The sequence below is a fragment of the Carcharhinus amblyrhynchos genome, chromosome 3, assembly GCF_965287045.1.
Source record: "Carcharhinus amblyrhynchos chromosome 3, sCarAmb.v2.hapA, whole genome shotgun sequence".
Classification (NCBI taxonomy): domain Eukaryota; kingdom Metazoa; phylum Chordata; class Chondrichthyes; order Carcharhiniformes; family Carcharhinidae; genus Carcharhinus; species Carcharhinus amblyrhynchos.
Genome location: NC_137326.1, coordinates 8,280,629 through 8,303,614, shown reverse-complemented (window position 1 = coordinate 8,303,614; position 22,986 = coordinate 8,280,629). Strand labels below are relative to the sequence as shown.

At 49.7% G+C, this 22,986-nt stretch overlaps 1 protein-coding gene across 2 annotated transcripts; it reads right to left on the bottom strand.

Annotated features, from left to right (window-relative positions):
- Positions 1-376: 376 nt before the first annotated feature.
- Positions 377-16,506, bottom strand: LOC145341322 (cytokine-inducible SH2-containing protein-like). Of its 2 annotated transcripts, none has more exons than XM_080186233.1 (4): positions 16,378-16,506; positions 15,799-16,029; positions 3,366-3,607; positions 377-886 (listed from the first exon to the last, which is right to left on the bottom strand). In XM_080186233.1, exons 2-4 carry the CDS (start codon positions 15,816-15,818, stop codon positions 405-407), a joined length of 744 nt encoding a protein of 247 aa, XP_080042359.1. In that variant the 5' UTR covers positions 15,819-16,029; positions 16,378-16,506; the 3' UTR covers positions 377-404. The 2 variants fall into 2 exon arrangements, with proteins under 2 accessions (XP_080042359.1, XP_080042361.1); XM_080186235.1 differs by having other exon boundaries at positions 15,799-16,022.
- Between the last annotated feature and the right edge of the window lie 6,480 nt (positions 16,507-22,986).

Sequence of the window (22,986 nt, the reverse complement as noted above, 5' to 3'; positions counted from 1 at the left end):
AAAAATATTCAAAGTGCATTCAATAATACAAAGGCTGTAGAGTTTTTTTTTTGCAGATCTGTGTCACATGGTGGTTACTCAGTGGGAAATGTCCAGTCTGCCGCTTTAGTTATGTATTTTGTTCACATTTAAGTTTGTCAAAGTGTCCACTTCTTCTCCCACGCAATGAAGCAACAAGTCTATCCAACTGTGCAGAATGTTCAAATATCAATGTTGCCTGCACCCTGTCTCAACACCTTGGGAAGCTCTGCAGGGCGACCGTCGCTCAGCCAAGAGGAACCCCCTCCCCCAACCCCACTCCCCTCCCCCGCTAAACCGCACACTGCCGTCACTAAGAAACCCCCTCCCGCCTCGACCTCCCCCCCTCTCGGACAGGAGAATAATAAAGACCCCCCCCCGCCGTCTCAGAGGAGGAAAGGGTACTCTGCTAAATAATCCTGGACGCGTTTCGGCAAAGGTAGCTTGTCCACTTGGTGAGTTACCCGGTTAATGGTTAATCGGCACAAGTGCTGCAGTGAGGGGAAGGAGTCCTTTCGGTGAAGAGGCTTAATGAGTTTCAGGTGGATGGCAGTGTCCTTGGGTGGCAGGCCTGGCGCGTCCGCCACTTTGTCGTACCGGTCCACGATACACGAGCAGACGTAATGCTGGATGAGGCTCAGGACTTCACTGAACGCCAGGATCCTGGGCTTCGCCAGATAGTAAGAGTCCAGGCAGAACTTGCCGTTGCTGTACTCAATGCGGACGTTAGTGGGGCCCCGGTTGGTTTTCACGGAGAGGGTCAGCAGGTAGCAGGGGTGCGAGCTGTCCCGAATGAGGAAAGTGCCCTCCGGCATCTTGTTGAGCTGCTGCTTGGCTTCGCTGGCCGTGAGGGAGCCCCAGTACCACCCTAAAGTTCAAGAGATAACCATCAAACCTCGCCTTTAGACACTGTTGGCAAATTCACCCAGGCGGTCTCTCCGCCATTGTACACAGTAACTGCTCACCTTTCTACCAGGCTTTTACCAATAGACAATGGCCCTGCAAACCCCCACAGGAGGAGTTTATTTGCGGGGGGTGCAGTTGGCAGCTTATTGCACAGATATAGACCAACTCAGCTGGTCCATGCTACCCAACAGGAGGTGAACTGACTTCAATCGCCTCCCCACTCCCCCTCAGGCAAGTTTACTCATTAGCCTCTAGTATTACTAGTATCTAACCGGCCCAATCAATTTCCCTCGTCTGGGCTTCGTCCCAACTCCCCTCAGCATCCTGTCCACCCAGAAGGGAAAATAACCCAGTTAAAAACTGGGAATTAGAACTGGTCCCACCTGCTCTTGTACACATTAACAGTGAACGCAAACAAACACTGGGAGATCAGAATTCTGGTCCCACTGCTGCCTACTGGGCAGTGGGCCCTGAAACCCCACCACCACGGAGACCCCCCTTCATTGTCCTGGACACCTCTCCCCCACCCCACTACCCTAGAGACCCCCACCCACTGCCCCAGAGACCCTCCCCACTGCCCCAGAGACCCTCCCCCACCACCACAGAGACCCCCCTTCATTGTCCTGGACACCTCTCCCCCACCCTACTACCCCAGAGACCCCCACCCACTGCCCCAGAGACCCTCCCCACTGCCCCAGAGACCCTCCCCCACCACCACGGAGACCCCCCTTCATTGCCCTGGACACCTGTCCCCCACCCCACTACCCCAGAGACCCCCACCCACTGCCCTGAAGGCCCCACCCACTGCCCCGGAGACCCCACCCACTGCCCTGGAGACCCCACCCCCGCCCCAGAGACTCCCCCACTGTCCCAGAGGATCTTCTTCATTGCCCTGGGGACCTCTCCCCCACCCCAATAACCCCAAAGACCACCCCCTCCCCCCCACTGCCCCAAAGACCCCACCCACTGCCCCAAAGACCCCTCCTCACTCCCTGGACACCCCTTCCCCACCCCAAAGATCCCACCCACTGCTCCAGAGACCACCCCCACCACCCCCCCCCCCCCTGCCCTGGAGACACAGAGGAGGGTGTGTGCGGTGTTATTCCAGTTTGGGTCTTGGGTACCCAGATGGGCGATAAGACAACTCCACTCAGCAGTTGCCCAGATCTGAGTTTGGTTAGTCTGCCCACAGCCTATCACCCTCGCCATCACCAACATTTCTTCAACCTGTGTTTGCTCACCAGCAAATGGGCGGCACAGTGGTTCGCACTGCTGCCTGACAGGCAGGGTTCCATTCCAGCCTTGGGTCACTGCACATTCTCCCCGTGTCTGCGTGGGTTTCCTCCGGGTGCTCCAGTTTCCCCCCCTCACAGTCCGAAAGACGTGCTGGGCAGGTTGGTTGGCCGCGCTAAATTAACTCTTGGTGTCCCGGGGTGTGATCGGCTAGAGGGATTAACGGGGTGACTAAGTGGGGATAGGGTCTGGGTGGGATTGTGGTCCGGGGCGGTCTCAATGGGCAGAATGGCCTCCTTCTGCACTGTAGGGTTTCTATGATTTCTATAAAGCTCAGAGCGTGTCAAAGCCTGGGAGAGGAAAGATGCCGGAAGACGATGACAGGAACGTCAGTTTCGTGGGAATACCAGATACACTACAGCTCCACACCACCCCCCACCCCCACCCACTCACCCCCCACCCCCTCAGAGGGGAGAAGGTTCAGGTGAAATGTGACATATTGAGATATTCAAAACTGTGAAGGATTACAACACACACAGGCGGGATTTTCCAGCCACACTCGCTCCCCCCCCCACCCCCGCCGAAACTGGAAAGTCCCCCATCCAAGGTCAATGGACCTTTGCACAGCCCACCCCGCGCTCACTCCAATTCCCCCCGGCAGGTGGAAGGGTAAATTTCGCCCCCAAGAAACTGAATCGGCAGAACAGGGAGCAAATATTCAAGATAATCGGCCAAAAGTAAGCGGGAAGCTGAGGAAAATCCATCTCGTTACAATCCGGGACTCACTTCCTGGGAGTTCGAAGGGAGAAGCTCTCCTACGGTGCAGAAGGAGACCATTCGGCCCATCGAGGCTGCGCTGACAACAATCCCGCCCGGGCCCTATCCCTGTCACCCCCATGTATTTATAATGCCCCACTGACACTCAGGGGGGCGATTTGGCACGGCCCATCAGCCTAACCCTCACGTCTTTGGACTGTGGGAGGAAACCGGAGCACCGGGAGGAAACCCACGCAGACACGGGGAGAATGTGCAGACTCTGCACTGACGGTGACCCGAGGCTGGGAATCGAACCCGGGTCCCCGGCGCTGTGAGGCAGCAGTGCCAACCACTGTGCCACCGCGCCGCCCAAAATAACTGGAGCAATAACTTTCAAAAAGGGCATGGGGTAAATGCAGGGGGTGGGGGAAGGTTTTGGTGAACGCTCTAACCTGATAGATCCAGTTGCCGAAGTGTGGTGGTGATGCACTGCATATCCGCCTCGGGGTCTCTCTTCTCGGCAGCTTCCTGGTTTTGCTGATTCACCAGCACGGGCGCGGAATTCTCCTCCTGGAACGTCATTCGGGGCACGTTCCTCCCAGCCCGGTTTTCCCGCGTCTCCGTGATCAGGATGACGTCAGCCGCGGCCCGGGTCAGAGGGATGTTCGTTGCTGCTTGCTGAGTGGGGAGAGGTCTGGCAACGGGGAGGAAAGGAGAACGTCCCTCGTTAATGCAGGAAGCCACAAAACATCTCACTTAACTGCCCGCAATATCGACCCGAGGCGCCGTGGCGAAGACAGCGACATGGGTTTTACCCCCACTCCCCCCCCGTCTGCACAAAGTACCCGTCTCCTATCCTCACGGCTCAGCAGCCAGTTTAAAAAGTATTTTTTTTTAAAGAGTTCATTATCATCAGCCCCTTGAACCGCATTGTGAACACTCCTTCTCTGAGCAGCAAATCTTACTGTCGGACTCAAACCCAGAACTTCAGGGCCAATGGTACAGGTGTTATCCATAAGGCCTCCTTTGCTGGTTCTGCAATTTTACTACAGGCCTGCAGGCCCCAGCTCCATCCACAGGGCTGCAGGCCCCAGCTCCATCCACAGGGCTGCAGGCCCCAGCTCCATCCACAGGGCTGCAGGCCCCAGCTCCATCCACAGGGCTGCAGGCCCCAGCTCCATCCACAGGGCTGCAGGCCCCAGCTCCACCCACAGGGCTGCAGGCCCCAGCTCCATCCACAGGGCTGCAGGCCCCAGCTCCATCTACAGGCCTGCAGGCCCCAGCTCCATCTACAGGCCTGCAGGCCCCAGCTCCATCTACAGGCCTGCAGGCCCCAGCTCCATCTACAGGCCTGCAGGCCCCAGCTCCATCTACAGGCCTGCAGGCCCCAGCTCCATCCACAGGGCTGCAGGCCCCAGCTCCATCCACAGGGCTGTAGGCCCCAGCTCCATCCACAGGGCTGCAGGCCCCAGTTCCATCCACAGGGCTGCAGGCCCCAGCTCCAACCACAGGCCTGCAGGCCCCAGTTCCATCCACAGGGCTGCAGGCCCCAGCTCCATCTACAGAGCTGCAGGCCCCAGCTCCATCCACAGGGCTGCAGGCCCCAGCTCCATCTACAGGGCTGCAGGCCCCTGCTCCATCTACAGGGCTGCAGGCCCCAGCTCCAACTACAGGGCTGCAGGCCCCTGCTCCATCCACAGGGCTGCAGGCCCCAGCTCCATCCACAGGGCTGCAGGCCCCAGCTCCATCCACAGGGCTGCAGGCCCCAGCTCCATCCACAGGGCTGTAGGCCCCAGCTCCATCCACAGGGCTGCAGGCCCCTGCTCCATCCACAGGGCTGCAGGCCCCAGCTCCATCCACAGGGCTGCAGGCCCCAGCTCCAACCACAGGGCTGTAGGCCCCAGCTCCATCCACAGTTTAATGGTTTCACAATTTGGCTTACATTAACACTGCAATGGCTACAAGAGAAGGTCAGAGATTGGGAGGTTTGCATTATCCCCTGATGTCCAAAAGTCTGTCCATTGCCTACAAGTCAGGATTCTCCCCCACAGCTCCAACAACACTCAAGAAGCTCATCACCACCCAGGATAAAGTAGTCCCCATTTGATTGTTACCCAATCCATCCACCACCTCCAATGTTCACTCCCTCTATCACCGGCACTCAGTCGCAGCGATACGTACCATACCCAACATGCACAGCAGCAACTCACTTTTCCCCATTTGTCACATGCTTTGTAGCTTTTCACAACCGTATAAAAATTCGCTGACCAATGCCATTTCATTCACCAACTGGCTCTTCCACATAGAACATAGAACCCTACACTGCAGAAAGAGGCCCTTCGGCCCATCGAGTCTGCACCAACCACAATCCCACCCAGGCCCTATCCCCACATCCCTACGCATTTACCCACTAATCCCTCTAACCTACACATCCCAGGACACTAAGGGGCAATTTTAAGCATGGCCAATCAACCTAACCCGCACATCTTTGGACTGTGGGGGGAAACCCATACAGACATGGGGAGGATGTGCAGACTCCACACAGACAGTGGCCCAAAGCCGGGAATTGAACCCGGGTCACTGGCGCCGTGAGGCAGCAGTGCGAACCACTGTGCCACCGTGCTGCCTCACGGTGTTTGTGGGGTCTTGCTGTGTGCACACTGTGTTTCCTAGTTTACACAGTAGGAAGTCCGACAACACCAGGTTACAGTCCAACCGGTTTATTTGATAGTAAACTCACAAGCTTTCGGGGTTTGTCCCTTCGTCTAGTGAGTGGAGAGTCATTCACCTGACGAAGGGACAAACCCCGAAAGCTTGTGGGTTTACTATCAAATAAACCGGTTGGACTGTACCCTGGTGTTGTCAGACTTCTTACTGTGTTTACCCCAGTCCAACGCCGGCACATCCACATCATTTCCTAGTTTACAACAGTGGCTGCGCCTGAATGCATTTCCTTCCAATGGAGCTGTCAGACGTAGGGGCTGGAGGATGACGAGACAGTCACTGAGGATATTAAGTCATGGTCTGAGTTTCACAATGTATTTCTAATCCCTCGTGGGAGTTATTAGCTATCTAACCTTTGCCCCAGTGGAGCGTGATTCTCATAAACACAGGGAAAAGGATGTTTGCAATTTCCTTCCCAACATAAAAGCAAGTTACTGCAGATGCTGGAATCCAAAACCAAAAGAGAAAAGTCTGGAAGATCGCAGCAGGTCTGGCAGCTTCTGTAAGGAGAGAAAAGAGCTGACGTTTCGAGTCTAAATGAACCTTAGCATACCCACTCACATAGAAGGAAATGAGAGAGTGCAGAATGTAGTGTTACAGTCATAGCGAGGGTGTACAGAAAGACCAACGTCATGCGAGGTAGGTCCATTCAAAAGTCTGACAGCAGCAGGGAAGAAGCTGTTCTTGAGTCGGTTGGTGCGTGACCTCAGACTTTTATATCTTCTTCCCGATTGAAGAAGGTGGAAGAGAGAATGTCCGGGGTGCCTGGGGGTCCTGGATTCTGCTGGCTGCTTTGCCGAGACAGCGGGAAGTGTAGACAGAATCAATGGATGGGAGGCTGGTTTTTTAACCAACAAAAAGCAAGTGAAGCCACGGGGGAAAAGCGAGGAATGCTGCCATATGTCGTGAATGCAGGCCTTCAATAGTAAGCAACTAGTTATTGAACAAACTCATGAGGGTGCTAGCTTTGCCTGGGGTGAAATACATCCCTAATTGCCCTTGTCCATAGTTTATTTAAGAGTCTGGAGTCACATGTAAGGCAGACCAGGTAAGGGGCGTTAGAGAAAGGCCCAGATGAATTACCAGTCTGTAATTCATAGAATGACAAGTACAGAAGGAGGCCATTTGGCCCATCAAGTCTGCACCGACTCTCTGACAGAGCACTTTAATGTGGACCACACACACACAAACCGCCTCCAATCCAACTAACCTACACATCTTTGGACACTAAAGGGCAATTCAGCATGGCTAATCCAGCCAAACTGCACAGCTTTGGATTGTGGGAGGAAACCGGAGCACCCGGAGGAAACCCACACAGACACGGGGAGAACATGCAAACTCCACACAGACAGTGACCCGAGCCGGGAATCGAACCCGGGTCCCTGGCGCTATGAGGCAGCAGTGCTGACCACTGTGCCACCACGTTGTTCTATGGCACCTAGCTGTCCAGTGACAAAGCACCAAGCCACTGTCTCCCCACAGGGTTAGAGACAGGGAGGCTACCCACTGCACCACAAGACCACCCATTAAACCAACATGAATCTGAAACCATAACCCAGATTTTCCACTGGCCTGAATCCATTCAAAATCAAATGGATTATCAATGGCAATGAAACATGGGGTGGCACAGTGGCTCACAGCAAAAGGGACCTGGGTTCGATTCCAGCCTCAGGTCACTGTCTGTGTGGGTTTCCTCCGAGTGCTCCAGTTTCCTCCCACAGTTCAAAGATGTGCGGGTTACGTTGATTGGTCATGCTAAATTGACCCTGAGTGTTGGGGGTTTAGCAGGGGAAATGCGAGGGGTTACAGGGATAGGGCCTGGGTGGGATTGTTGCCCGATGGCCTCCTTCTGCACTGTAGGGACTCTATGATTCTATCATTAATTGGAAAATCTCCACTTGTACAGCTGGGAAAGGAAGCCAGTGTGTAACATGAGTCATCAAACAGGTGACCGGATTCCAGAAGTTATTCCAACTTTGAACCAGTTAAGCAATATTTTGATTTTAAAATTCTTGGCTTCTGCAAATCCCTCCACTGCCTGGCCTCTCTCTACGCCTGTAATCTCCTCCAGAGCCACAACTTTCCCAGCTCCTCAAACACTAGACTTTGGAACATCGCTGGCTTTACAATCACTTTGCCACTGCCACTTTGCCAGGGCTCTGAGTTCCGGAAATCCTTCCCAAAATTCCTCCAGTTCACTGCCCCTCTCTCCTGCTTTGAGATATTTTAAGTTTACTTATTAGATTAAAACTCAGCAATGATTAATTTCATCAGTAATGTTTTCCAAAGACCATGCCACAGGATAGTGTGTGCAGGGGATGCCCCAGGTTCAACCTGTCGGAGTCAACACTATTAGACTGGACAACGGGAGGGATCGAAACTCAGCAGCAGGTTTGGAATTCCCAAATATTATTCCATTCCATTCCTGATCGGATTACAAAACACAATTAGACTTAAAACTTGGGTTTCTCAACCTCGCCACCAGTTCACAGCTCACAATGTGTAAAACAGCAAGATACCTGAAATGCATCACTAATTGCAAATCTCATTGAGATGTACCTAGCCAGGAAAGATGTGAGTTTCTTTACAACAGGGTCAAGGGGACAGTTACTGCACAGTTTATTTATTAGTCTCTCAACTAGTCTTACACTAACACTGCAATGAAGTTACTCTGAAAATCCCCCGGTCGCCACACTCCAGCGCCTGTTCGGGTACACTGAGGGAGAATTTAGCATGACCAATGCACCCAGCCAGCACGTCTTTCAGACTGTGGGAGGGAACCGGAGATCCAGAGGAAACCCACGCGGACACCGGGAGAACGTGGAGACTCCGCTCAAGACAGTGAGCCAGGAATGAAACCTGATCCCCGGCGCTGTGAGGCAGCAGTGCCAACCGCCATCGGGGAGACGACAGGAGAGTTAATGGGCTGTTTGGAGGGGCTGAATGGTCTTTTGTCATCCCACTATTCCCACCCCATCAACCGCTGGAGCAGAATTCTTTTGGATTTTCAGTTGCTGCCATCAAACGCAGGATGCCACTTTGGGTCCAAAGCTTCAGGCATTCTCTGTTCAGCCTTTGGGAGGCAGCGGGAGGCGATTGCAGTAAAACAGCCAAGCTTGTTTGGCTTGTTGTACTGTAGGAATGTGCCATGCCAACACTCAAACATACACTAGTGTTTCACTGGAGGTACATTCTTGCAGGTATTAAAACCGGTTTGGAAAGATTCTGAGGAAGTGACTGAAAGTATCAGGATTGTTAATAAGGCTCATTCCTAACAGCATGTTGATCAGTGGCTGTCATTCACACCCATGTGGGAAAATAAAACCTGTTTATTTTCAAATGACGCCTCATTTCAATTCCGGAGATGATTGGATTGCACAATCTTTACCTAAATAAACATCCAATTGTGGCTCTCTGGCAAGTGGAGAGAAATTGAGAATGGGCCTTGCGCTGATTTATCCGGCATCAACACTGAACACTGAGTGTAAGCTCAGCCAAGAGATAGCACAATTGCTCCCAGAGGAATGACACACAGCAAATATAACACAATCTCAGCCAGTGGCTAATCCTCTCCCCTCGATTTGATTTATTATTGTCGCACGCTTTGGAATACGGCCAAAAGTATTGTTTCCTGCGTGTTATTTCGGACAAAACATACCATTCATAGAGTACACAGGGGAGAAGGAGAGAATCATAGGGTCCTGCAGTGCATTTGGCTCGACAGAGATGGACAGGTTCTTGATTAATAAGGGGATCAGGGGTTATGGGGAAAAGGCAGGAGAATGGGGGTGTGAAAAATATCAGCCATGATTGAATGGCGGAGCAGACTCAATGGGCCCTTAACCTGCACTCATCAGGACAGGTGCCCATTTGAAATTTGGCATTCTTACATTTGTCCAGAGTGTCAGTTAAAAATCTTTGGAGCGCCTCTATCTGCAGCAACATTCACAACGCTCTTCCCAACTATCTGTGTCGCATTTTATCTTTCTTTTATTCCCTGCTCTGCCCCCATAGGATCGTTCAATATTTTCCATGTAGGTGCGCTGCCAAGTTACTGGTGTGAGAGCAGCTTAGGGGGTGACAAGCTCCTGGATTTTTTTCTTGATTGTCGCGAGGCAGCGTCGCGCTTACAGCCTATACCTTCCATGGCCCCGAGTCAGGGCCTGTCGTAGTCAACCAGCACAATAACCACCTTCTGCTTTCCAATTTTTATGCATGTTACATAAGTAACTCTGGGGAAAGGTTACACTAAGCGTACAGTTGCTCCAATATTCGTGTGGGTCCTTGTATACGGAGCACCTTCTGTCGCGGATTTGATTAACACTCTCTCTACCAATGCACAAGTTAGTCCAAAAACTAAGTCAACACTTTGTTTGTGTTAAGTTTCTCCGCCAGTAGGTCTGTACCGTGTTAACTGGAAGGGGAACGCTGCATTGTAAGAACGTGTGCCAAGTTCCTTATCTCCACTGTGTTTGAATGAGAATCAAACGTTGTTTTTAAAAAGTATTTACCTTTTAACCCCAAATGGTGGTTGTGAGTTATATTTCCTTTTAGGGCAGAAGGATGGGGAGAGAACCGGAGAGAGGTGTAAAGAATTTATATAGCCACTTTCACAGCCCACATGTTGTCCAAAAGGCCTTCCAGCCACTTTGTGAAGTGAGGTCACCAATGTGTTGTGGGAAACAGGGCAACCAATTGGCGCACAGCAAGCTCCCACAAAGTCTGATGTAATCGTGACCAGATAAGGCAGAGGCTGGGGTGGGGGGGGAGATCGTGATGAGATTAGAAGGGAGGAGGTCTCTTTTTTTTAGAACACCAAAGCATTCTGGAAATCTGAAATGAAAGGAAAAGCGAGTCAGCCATCAGCAAGCGGGCAGAGAGAAACTGAGAGACAGCGTCACCGCTGACGTTTCGTCTGAACTGGAATAAGTTAAACAGATTCAGCAGTAAGCACACAGACAGGGACAGAACAGCGATGGGGCGATGGGAGAATGGGAATGCGGCGAGTGGTGAAAGAATGAAAACGCGAGCTGCCTGATAAGGGAAGGAAAGTTTAAATGACAAGACAGATGATGATGCAAGCTCGGAGTGGGCGGTAAGGAAAGAAACAATAAAAAGCGTTCTAATGACCCAAAATGTCAACTCCACCTATCTCTCTCTCTCTTCACAGATGGTGTCAGACCTGCAAAGGGTTTTTTGCTGTTTATATTTGAACTCCACCCACTTCCTTCAAATAAAAAGGTGTTGCCATGGGTAAGCCCCGCAAGGGTCCAAGCTACACCTGTCTTTGTGTGGGTCATGTGGAAGATTATTTGTTCCCGCCCTATTCCTTTTCCAGTACATTTGATGGCTGGATCAGTGGCAGTTCCTGCACCAGCACTGACCTGGAAAGCTGCTTCTCACTTCCATCCACCTCTCCACCTTCACTGGATTCATCCCTTCCCTGCCTCACCTCCCCCTCGTCTCCGTTTCTGAATGTGGAGATGCCGGCGCTGGACTGGGGTAAACACAGTAGGAAGTCTCACGACGCCAGGTTAAAGTCCAACAGGTTTATTTGGTAGCAAATGCCACTAGCTTTTGGAACACTGCCCCTTCTTATCCGACGAAGGAGCAGCGCTCAGAAAGCTAGTGGCTTTTGCTACCAAATAAACCTGTTGGACTTTAACCTGGTGTTGTGAGATTTCTTACTCCATTTCTGAAGAGGGGTTTACACAGGATATTGGGCACGAAAACTGGCCATTCTGCCCGACTAGACCATCCTAGTGTTCATTTCTTTTTCACTCATTTGTAGGGAACAAGCATCGCATTCATTGCCCATCTTTAACTGCCCTTATGAGTGGCCAGCTGGGCTGTTTCAGAGAGTATTGCTGTGGGTCTAGCGTTGCATGCAGGCCAGACCAGACGGCAGACGTCCTTCCCTAAAGGACCATTAGAGAACCAGAGGGATTTTTACAACCATCGATGGTAGTTTCACAGTCATCATTTTAATTCCAATTACTCAATTCAAATTTCACCATCTGCCGTGGTGAGATTCGAACCCAGGTCCCCAGAGCGTTACCCTGGGTCTCTAGATTACTAGTTCACTGACAATACCATTACTTCACTGGCTTCACTTAACACCATTCCGTCCACAAGTGTGACCATGAGTTCGCAGTCACCTGATCTCTTGGGCTCTGATCTCTCATAAATTTCTCTGATGAAGCTTCATTTAAGCTTAATGAACAATTCAGCATTTATCCATCTTCCAGATTCAACACTGAGTCCAACTCCTTCAAATCATAAACTCTATTCCAGGTTTGTTCTTGTTTTTTTGGATGGCAGCTCTTGGCGAGTGACAGTTGCAGTTTTTCTCATCCATCCTTCCTCGAAAAGCGACTTTTATTTCTTTATTTGTCTCATCACCATCTCCCCCTCGTCCTCACACTACCTCTGCTCTTTCCTTCCTCCCTTGCCTTCCATCATATCACAGACTTCCCGCCCCCACCCCCTCACTGATCCCTCCTCTTCTCCAAAATGATTTCATCTCTTAATCCCTCCTCTTCTCCAAAATGATTTCATCTCTTAACTTCATATCTTAATCACAGAATTCCTAGAGTGCAGACGGAGACCACTCGGCCCAACTCAGACTGCGCCAATTGTCTGACAGAGTGTCTTACCCAGGTTATCTCCCCCCCCCACCCTATCCCCGTAACCCCACACATTTCCCTTGGCTAATCCATCTAACCTACACTAAGGGGCAATTTAGCACGGCCAATCCACCTATCCTGCACATCTCTGGAGTGTGGGAGAAAACCGGAGGAAACCCAAGCGGACACGGGGAGGATGTGCAGACTCCACACAGACAGTCACCCGAGGCCAGAATCGAACCTGGGTCCCCGGCGCTGTGAGGCAGCAGTGCTAACCACTGTGTCAACATGCCACCCATTTCTAGTAACAGGTCACTGAACCGAAACATTAATCCTATTTCTCTCCCCACGGTTACTGCCAGAGTATTTGCAGCATTCTGTTTTTATTAAGGATTTTTTTAAAAGTTACCTTGGTGGAGGAGGGCTGAGGATACTCAGTGCACCCCCCAGTGTCCAGTTTTGACCCCTTGTTGTCAAACAGCAAGCTGGCTACATGTACAACATAGATTGGCCATGCACCCATGTGAGACATTGGGGATTGCTTTAATGCAGGCAGACACCAGCCTGGGATGCGAACGCTCACTTCCTGACTCCCACCCACCCGACAAGGGAAAAGCCAGTTCTGAAAGCTAGTGGCTTTAAACCTGTTGGACTTTAACCTGGTGTTGTGAGACTTCTTACTGTGTTTACCCCAGTCCAATGCCAGCATCTACCCATCAATGCCCTTTCAGCTCAGACAAAGAAACATCACAATTTATTTCCATGATAACACATGGCATACTCAAGGCTGCTTAGATTATCTCACAGGTAGGAATAAGTGAAAGGCATCCCTGAAGTGTGACAACGGATTGCAACATGTTGACTCTTAGTTCCCTGCGGCTACCCCAACTTACAGGTAATGGAACCTTCCACACACTCATACAGCTTTCTTGGAACCCAGCTGTGAAGGTTTATGACTCATTTCCCTGACAGGTCTCAGGTTAAGATAACAACCAGAGAAACTCAGATATAAATGAACGTTTCAAAGCCGGGGTGGGGGTAGGAAGTGCAACAAAAAAACCCTGCACACGCTCTCCCCCGGGTTGTTTTTGACACCCAGTCCATTTGTACCGATAGTAGGTACAGCTGGGTGGCAGCAGCCCAGGACACCTTCAGCCAAACAGTCAAATAGTTATTCGCTTGGAGCCCAACATTCTGCTACATTGAAAAGCTTGGGGCTAGCACCCACCAGAAGCTGAGAGATCCAATAATTCCCCAGAGCCCCGAGAACCACAGCCCGTTCCTCTATCAGCCCAAACATCTGGATTTATTCACCATGGGACAAGTCTTTCCTGCTCCGGGTCTATAACACTTGGCTTTATTTCACTTTGTAATACAAAAACAAATTAAAATGTACTCGTTTGAATTCTCACTTTGAACGTAACTTAGTTTTTGTTTAAAGGCTGTGTTTTTTTCAACAGTGCCTTTATTAAACCCACATTAACCCAGGGTGGATACAGGTTATTTGTATATGAAAAAAACCAAAGACAGTCCAGGTTAAACCTCTCACCCAGTCTAGGTAAACCTCTCTCTCTCACCCAGTCTAAGTAAACCTCTCTCTCTCACCCAGTCTAGGTAAACCTCTCTCTCTCACCCAGTCTAAGTAAACCTCTCTCTCTCACCCAGTCTAAGTAAACCTCTCTCTCTCACCCAGTCTAAGTAAACCTCTCTCACCCAGTCTAAGTAAACCTCTCTCTCTCACCCAGTCTAAGTAAACCGCTCTCTCTCACCCAGTCTAAGTAAACCTCTCTCTCTCACCCAGTCTAGGTAAACCTCTCTCTCTCACCCAGTCTAAGTAAACCTCTCTCTCTCACCCAGTCTAAGTAAACCTCTCTCTCTCACCCAGTCTAAGTAAACCTCTCTCACCCAGTCTAAGTAAACCTCTCTCTCTCACCCAGTCTAAGTAAACCTCTCTCTCTCACCCAGTCTAAGTAAACCTCTCTCTCTCACCCAGTCTAAGTAAACCTCTCTCTCTCACCCAGTCTAAGTAAACCTCTCTCTCTCACCCAGTCTAAGTAAACCTCTCTCACCCAGTCTAAGTAAACCTCTCTCTCTCACCCAGTCTAAGTAAACCTCTCTCTCTCACCCAGTCTAAGTAAACCTCTCTCTCTCACCCAGTCTAAGTAAACCTCTCTCTCTCACCCAGTCTAGGTAAACCTCTCTCTCTCACCCAGTCTAAGTAAACCTCTCTCTCTCACCCAGTCTAAGTAAACCTCTCTCTCTCACCCAGTCTAAGTAAACCTCTCTCACCCAGTCTAAGTAAACCTCTCTCTCTCACCCAGTCTAAGTAAACCGCTCTCTCTCACCCAGTCTAAGTAAACCTCTCTCTCTCACCCAGTCTAGGTAAACCTCTCTCTCTCACCCAGTCTAAGTAAACCTCTCTCTCTCACCCAGTCTAAGTAAACCTCTCTCACCCAGTCTAAGTAAACCTCTCTCTCTCACCCAGTCTAAGTAAACCTCTCTCTCTCACCCAGTCTAAGTAAACCTCTCTCTCTCACCCAGTCTAAGTAAACCTCTCTCACCCAGTCTAAGTAAACCTCTCTCACCCAGTCTAAGTAAACCTCTCTCTCTCACCCAGTCTAAGTAAACCTCTCTCTCTCACCCAGTCTAAGTAAACCTCTCTCTCTCACCCAGTCTAGGTAAACCTCTCTCTCTCACCCAGTCTAAGTAAACCTCTCTCTCTCACCCAGTCTAAGTAAACCTCTCTCTCTCACCCAGTCTAAGTAAACCTCTCTCTCTCACCCAGTCTAAGTAAACCTCTCTCTCTCACCCAGTCTAAGTTAACCTCTCTCTCTCACCCAGTCTAAGTTAACCTCTCTCTCTCACCCAGTCTAAGTAAACCTCTCTCTCTCACCCAGTCTAAGTAAACCTCTCTCTCTCACCCAGTCTAAGTAAACCTCTCTCTCTCACCCAGTCTAAGTAAACCTCTCTCTCTCACCCAGTCTAGGTAAACCTCTCTCTCTCACCCAGTCTAAGTTAACCTCTCTCTCTCACCCAGTCTAAGTAAACCTCTCTCTCTCACCCAGTCTAAGTAAACCTCTCTCTCTCACCCAGTCTAGGTAAACCTCTCTCTCTCACCCAGTCTAAGTAAACCTCTCTCTCTCACCCAGTCTAAGTAAACCTCTCTCTCTCACCCAGTCTAAGTTAACCTCTCTCTCTCACCCAGTCTAAGTTAACCTCTCTCTCTCACCCAGTCTAAGTAAAACTCTCTCTCGGTCTCATTTGCTTGTCAATTGTAATAAAGAGTCAAACATAAACCCCGGAGTTTTCACAAAGGCTCCTTTCTCATTTTGAGAGTTAACTAATTCTGTAAAATCGCAGGAGATTTAACTGTTCTGCCCTTTAAACAACGACTTGTGCTGGAGTGCAGACCCCGTCCCAAAGTCACACGGTATTCCCCAGATTCCTCTTTATTGGGATCGAAACAGCGACAGCCAGGGAATCAAATCGATTGGGGAGGTGTTTAAAAGGAAACAGCAGTGGCACTTCTACTCACCCCTGTAGGCAGAGCAGCATGTCAGCGGACGCGTGAATACTGCCAGAGGAGGCTTGTAAAGGACTGAACTCCTTCAATCCTGCATCCGATGGGATCCTTCACAAAGCGTCGATGGTCTTCCAAAGGGAGGCAGGCTCAGAATGGTATAACTGCCCAAAGAAAACTCTTCCAATCCAACGATTTAAACGTGGATTTGTGGCGAGAGAGAGAGAGAGCCTGTGTGTCTGTTAACTTAAGAATAAATAAATATCGATTAAACCACACAAGAATTCAAAATTTTAAAAAAAACTTCTTTTAGCACCCAGCTAGTTTTATCTCTGCTGGAAATGTAAGAGGGCAGGTTTGGTAAATGTGCCCAGCTCCTAGCTACTGTAAACTCAAAAAAGGCTTGAAGACAGACTGACTGGGGGCGAGAGTGAGAATTGGTAGAAATAGGGAGGAGGAGGAGGTAACCTGCCACTCGGTTGCCCCAATAATACCCATTCCAAGAATGGAAATTCCTAGAATTGCTACATTCTAGCCAGCAAACCGTGAACGGATACAAAGAATGGGGACAAGATCAGGAGCCCTGCCTATTACCTGGGCGCTGTTGGATCTGTGTCCCTTGTGTGGGTTGGAGCGTGTGCTGTCTTAACTCATTGCAAGCCCCAGTTGTGTGTTCTTGTTTTAAGACTCATTCCCTCCACGCCTCAGTTTCTGCTCAGGCTCTGGGCCAAGAATGCGTCACATGCCGAGGCGGAAATGCCTTTGATATATTTCCAGGAACTTTCCAAGAATGTAATCGCTTTGTGTCATGCGAGAAGAAATAAGAGGCGGGCCAATCAGCGAACAATTAGTTCTTCCTGGTCCCAGCCTGTCACACCACAACCAGCAAAAAAACACACACACACATGCAGAGCAGGGGTTAAACCAAGAGATCTCCACTCTGTAATTTGTCTGTCCCCTTTAGAGAGAGACCAAATTTGTCTGTCCCCTCTCCAAAGAGAGAGAGACTTTTTGGTTTCGTTACGAGTTCATAACTCGTAACAGCTTCTTCCCTGCTGCCATCAGACTTTTGAACAGAGCTACCTCGCATTAAGTTGATCTTTCTGGGCACCCCTGCTATGATTGTACACTACATTGCCAGCCCTCTCCTTTCCTTCTCCCCTATGTATTCTATGAACGGTATGCTTTGTCTGTACAGCGTGCAAGAAACAATACTTTTCACTGTATCCCAAATATATGTGACAATACATATTCTCCCCGTGTCGGTGTGGGTTTCCTCCAAGTGCTCTGGTTTCCTCCCACAGATGTAGAGATGCCGGCGTTGGACTGGGGTAAACACAGTGAGAACTCTCACAACACCAGGTTTAAGCCCAATCAGTTTATTTGATAGTAAACCCACAAGCTTTCGGAAACGGTGTTCCTTCGTCAGAAGCTCTGGAACCTTCCACACACCTGACGAAGGAACACTGTTTCCGAAAGCTTGTGGGATTACTATCAAATAAACTGGCTGGACTTAAACCTGGTGTTGTGAGACTTGTGTTCCTCCCACAGTCCAAAGATAAAAAAACATAGAAAATTACAGCACAGGAACCTCCAAGTCTGCACCAACCTTGCTGCCCTACTAAAACCCTTAAACCTTCCAGGGACCATGTCCCTCTATTCCCATCCTATTCATTTATTTGTCAAGACACCCCTTAAAAGTCACTATCGTATCTGCTTCCACTACCTCCCCCGGCAGCGAGTTCCAGGCACCCACCACCCTCTGTGTAAAACATTTGCCCCGTACATCTCTTTTAAACCTTGCCCCTCGCACCTTAAACCCGTGCCCCCTAGTAATTGACTCTTCCACCCTGGGAAACAGCTTCTGACTATCCACTCTGTCCCTGCCTCTCATAATCTTGTAGATTTCTATCAGGTCATCCCTCAACCTCTGTTATTCCAGTGAGAACAAACTAGGTTTCTCCAACCTCTCCTCATTAGCTAGTGTTCTCTGTACCAGGCTGCATCCTGGTAAATCTTTTCTGTATCCTCCATGACCAAACAGCCAGTCTAAAATGGCGATTTGTAAAGCACTCTGGGACAATTGGGCAAGAACTAAAAACGACAGAGATAAACAGACTGCAACTCAGATGCCTGAACACATGGGAAATAGACCATCCCAAAGACAAGGGACACTTTCTGGTCAAACAGACTGGTTTACCTTATTTTGGAGGGAGGTCTGTGACCTATGTGCCTCCAGCACCTACAGGCATGGCTGATCAGAACACCCCACTCACCTGACGAAGGGACAGAACCCCGAAAGCTAGTGACGGTTACTACCAAGTAAACCAGTTGGACTTGAACCTGGTGATGTGAGACTTCTTATTGTTGGGGACACACCCAGGGGTCAGTGTGGAAGCACCTGATTGGATTCTTATCGATCAGGGTGATCAAGCCCCGATCGATTAATTGACAAGAATCAGGAGATCACCCAAAAGGACACAAAACCAGGGAGGGGGAAAAGCTGCTGTAGAACAGAAGAAGCTCTCTCTCTCTCTCTGACCCCAAAAACGAGCTACAACACCGGTGACCATCGCCAGCGACGACCAGCACGAGGAGAGCTGCCACACCCAAAAAGGAAAGAAGACCAGACCAGACCAAAGGACCAGACTACGCAGACAACGACCGAGATCAACGCACAGATAAAGGCCAATATCTACTTGGGTACTTGCCAGTCACACAAAGTTAAGTCAAGGTCTTGTATTGGATTTGAAGTCTAGTATTTTCCTGTAAGATTAAGTTATTGTTGGTTGGGTGGGTGATTATTGATTGTGTGTCTTAAATAAATATTGATTGTACCAACAAGACGTCTACTGTCCACTGTATAAGGATTAAAGCAGACTGTGGGCCAGGCAACACCACTCCACCAGGGCAGGTCGTGTCTCATGAACTTGATCGAGTTTTTCGAGGAAGTGACAAAGATGATTGATGAGGGTAGGGCGGTGGATGCTGTCTACACGGACTTCAGTAAGGCCTTTGACAAGGTCCCTCGTGACAGGCAGTCACAGTCAGAGAGGGAGTGGAGAATGCTTCCAAAGAGGGCTAGCCAGGCTGGAGTAGGGAGGACCGAGGGTAGAAGGGATCCTCAACACCAGAGAGGTACAGCCCCTCCGCACGCAGCAGCTCCGGGGAGAGATAGAGGGACGTGTTTTAATTGTGGGCAGCCAGGACACTTCACCCGAGATTGTAGGAGACCCCCCCACCACATACACGGTCCCCAAGACCACTGGCTCCACCAGTTAGACCAGCTCCTAGAGCTTCACGTACGCAGCAATCCGGTCACCGTGACTGAAACAGGAAAGTTGTTTGCCAGCAGCCTGAACTCCAACACAGACGAGCAGACCCTGAAAGAGGTTTTCTCCAAGTACGGGTAAACCTCTGAGGTGGGGGTGATTAAAAGACAAAGACGCCAGGGCATCCCGTGGTTTCAGCTTCAAAAACCCCAGAGGACAGCAGGGACGCGCTGCGGGTAATGAACGGAAAATCCCTCGATGGGCGCCAAATCTGAGTGGGTCGAGCCAGGAATAGAGGCAGCTGCGGGTATGGTCAAGGTGGCTGTAGTGGCGGCTACAGTAACAGTGGCAGCAGGAGGTGGCTATTGGGATAGTGACAGGAGGAGCGGCTATAATGGTGGAGCTGGTACGATACAGGAGATGGGATAGATATTTGGGTGGGTACAAGGGCCATGGTGGATATAACTACAATGATAGATACGGAAGCCACTTGTACAGGGAATATGACTGATCAAAGCAAGATCAGCACGGTAGCACAGTGGTTAGCACTGCTGCTTCACAGCTCCAGGGACCAGGGATCAAATCCCGGCTCGGGTCACTGTCTGTGTGGAGTTTGCACATTCTCCTCGTGTCTGTGTGGGTTTCCTCTGGGTGCTCCGGTTTCCTCCCACAGTCCAAAGATGTTTGGGTTAGGTTGATTGGCTATGCTTAAAGTTGCCCCTTAGTGTCCTGGGATGTGTAGGCTAGCGGGATATGGGGGTAGGGCCTGGGTGGGATTGTGGTCAGTGCAGACTCGATGGGCAGAAGGGCCTGTTTCTGCACTGTAGGGTTTTATGAAAAAAAGAAGCATTTCTGCAAGATTCCAGATCAACCTCCCACCTCATTCCTAACATAGCTCCTGGAACCGCAGTATCGGATGAAAGTTGATTTGCCTCTATGGTAAAATGCTAGAGAACTATTTTTGCCTTGATTAACCTTGTTATCCAATTGTTGACTCAGTTAACTCTTTATGAAGATTGAACATTTCTTTAAATTCATTAGAAGTTTTTTTATTTAAATGCCTTCACTTGGAAAATCGGCACCTGTCGAGGGATTGAACATTGACAGCAATGTACTCAGATACTTTTGAGTCATTTTCCTTGCCACTGAAATATAACAAAAGATCTCCCTACACAGCAGCGTCTTCCTGTAACTTATTACAAGTCTCTTTGAAAGTAAACTGAGGGTCTTTTGTTTTAAAACTCATTTCCTGAAAACAGTGTACTGATTTTCAAAAATCAATTGTCATTTGTTGTACTTTCATCAGCTGACATGGTTCTTTGAACAGAACATTGCCACTTGGGAGTCAAATCTTTTGCCAGTGGATTATCTGAATATAACGCAGCTTCATAAAAATAACACGGGCGGGGAATGAACATGTAAATGCATCAAATATTAGACGTGATAAGGGCAGAAATTACATTAATCTCCTCAGGACAACGATGGACGATGACAAAGATGCAACCTAGGATCTAACTCATCGGACTCATCATCGGGGTAAGCGTGCAGGACACTCCGAGCAAGATGAACTTTTCACGTCTGGGCTATTTGTGGTTTGGCACAGTGACAAGACGTGGAGTCTGCCCTTGAATCACGGTCCCCTTTAATTCATTAGAAGAATGTTTACAGGGAAACCATCAAATTGTACTTTGCGCTACTGGATGATAACGGACAATTGAAAATCTTGATTTTCGAATGTACCCAGGACTCGCAAATATTGGTTTGTGATTAGCCTATTGTAATAATGGTGTTTAGAATATGTGGTTGTATTTGTAAAGTGTTATTATCTGGAATGTAGTTTCTGGAATGCAAGGGATGTATTATTACTGTGCCTGTGCCTTGCTTGACTGTTGAGTGACTGGGGAATTCCTGACTGATATTGGTCCTGAATTTGTGATCCATCACGCTTCGTGTTCAGGGTCAAAGGGGGGGACTGTGGCCAAATGGGCCACCTAAAATGGTGATTTGTAAAGCACTCTGGGAGAACTGGGCAAGAACTAAAATGAAGGCTGCAGCCTAAAAGACAGAGACAAACAGGCTGCAACTCAGGCGACTGAATACACAGGAAATAGGCCATCCCAAAGTCAAGGGACAGTTACTCACCTGACGAAGGAGCAGCGCTCCGAAAGCTAGTGGATTTTGCTACCAAATAAACCTGTTGGACTTTAACCTGGTGTTGTGAGACTTCTTACTCTGTTTACCCCAGTCCAACGCCAGCACCTCCACGTCACTTTCTGGTCAAACAGACTTGTTTACCTTAACCTTGTATTTGGGAGGGAAGTCTGTGACCTATGTGCCTCCAGCACCTACAGGCATGGCCATTGGGTACATACAGTAAGAAGTCTCACAACACCAGGTTAAAGTCCAATAGGTTTACACCTGGTTACATCTGGGTACACACGCAGAGGTCAGTGTGGAAGCACCTGATTGGATTCTTATCGATCAGGGTGATCAAGCCCTGCTCGATTAATTGGCAAGAATCAAGAGACCACCCAAAAGGACACGAAACCAGGGAGGGGGAAAAGCTGCTGTACAACAGAAGAAGCTCTCTCTCTCTCTCTGACCCCACGAGCGAGCTACAACACCGGTGACCATCGCCAGCGACGACCAGCATGAGGAGAGCCACCATACCCGAGAAGGAAGGAAGACCAGAGCCAAAGTGCCAGACCAGACCAAAGGACCAGACTACACAGAGGACGACCGAGACCAGCACACAGATAAAGGCCAATTCCTGCTTGGGTACCTGCCAGTCACGCAAAGTTAAGTCAAGGTCTTGTATTCGGATTGGCGGGTGGTGGCTAGTGGAGTGCCCCAGGGGTCGGTGCTGGGGCCTCAGCTTTTTACCATTTATATAGATGATCTGGAGGAGGGAACCGAGTGTAGGGTGTCGAAATTTGCTGATGACACCAAGATTGGGGGAACGGCAAATTGTGAGGAGGGTGTGGAGAGTCTGCAGAAGGATCTAGATAGGCTGGGCGAATGGGCCAGGAAATGGCAAATGGAATTTAATGTTGGCAAGTGTGAGGTGGTCCACTTTGGTAGGAATAATGGTAGGAAGGACTATTACTTACGTGGCGAAAAACTGCAGCAGGCGACGGTGCAGAGGGACCTCGGGGTCCTTGTGCATGAGTCGCAAAAACCCAGCCTGCAGGTGCAGCAGGTGGTCAGGAAGGCGAATGGGATGCTGGCCTTCATAGCGAGGGGGATTGAATATAAAAGTAGGGAGGTCTTGCTACGGCTGTATAGGGCACTGGTGAGGCCGCAGCTGGAGTACTGTGTGCAGCTTTGGGCGCCGCACCTGCGCAAAGATATTTTGGCCTTGGAGGGAGTGCAGAGGAGGTTTTCTAGGCTGATACCGGAGTTGAGGGGGTTGAGCTATGAGGAGAGGCTGAATAAACTAGGCTTGTACTCGTTGGAGTTTAGAAGAATGAGGGGAGATCTCATTGAGACGTATAAGATGATGAATGGGATGGATAGGATAGAGGTGGAGAGACTCTTCCCGCTCAAAAAAGACAGTAGGACTAGGGGGCACAGCCTCAAGATAAAGGGGGGGCGGTTTAGAACAGAGTTGAGGAGGAACTTCTTCACTCAAAGGGTGGTGAATCTCTGGAATTCTCTGCCCGTTGAAGTGGTGGAGGCTGCCTCGCTAAATATTTTTAAGACGTGGGTTGATGGGTTTTTGATAAGAGAGGGGATTAAGGGTTATGGGGAGAGGGCGGGAAAGTGGAACTGAGCCACGACAGATCAGCCATGATCTTATTGAATGGCGGGGCAGGCTCGAAGGGCTAGATGGCCTACTCCTGCTCCTATTTCTTATGTTCTTATGTTCTTATGTGTTGGACTTGAACTCTAGTATTCTCCTGTAAGATTAAGTTATTGTTGGTTGGGAGGG

Coding starts and splice junctions, on each gene's coding strand:
- LOC145341322 (XM_080186233.1), bottom strand. CDS start 15,818: ATGCTGCTCTGCCTACAGGG. Junction 3,608..15,798: donor ATGCTGCTCTGCCTACAGGG/GTGAGTAGAAGT, acceptor CCCCGTTGCCAG/ACCTCTCCCCACTCAGCAAG. Junction 887..3,365: donor TCGGCAACTGGATCTATCAG/GTTAGAGCGTTC, acceptor CTTGAACTTTAG/GGTGGTACTGGGGCTCCCTC.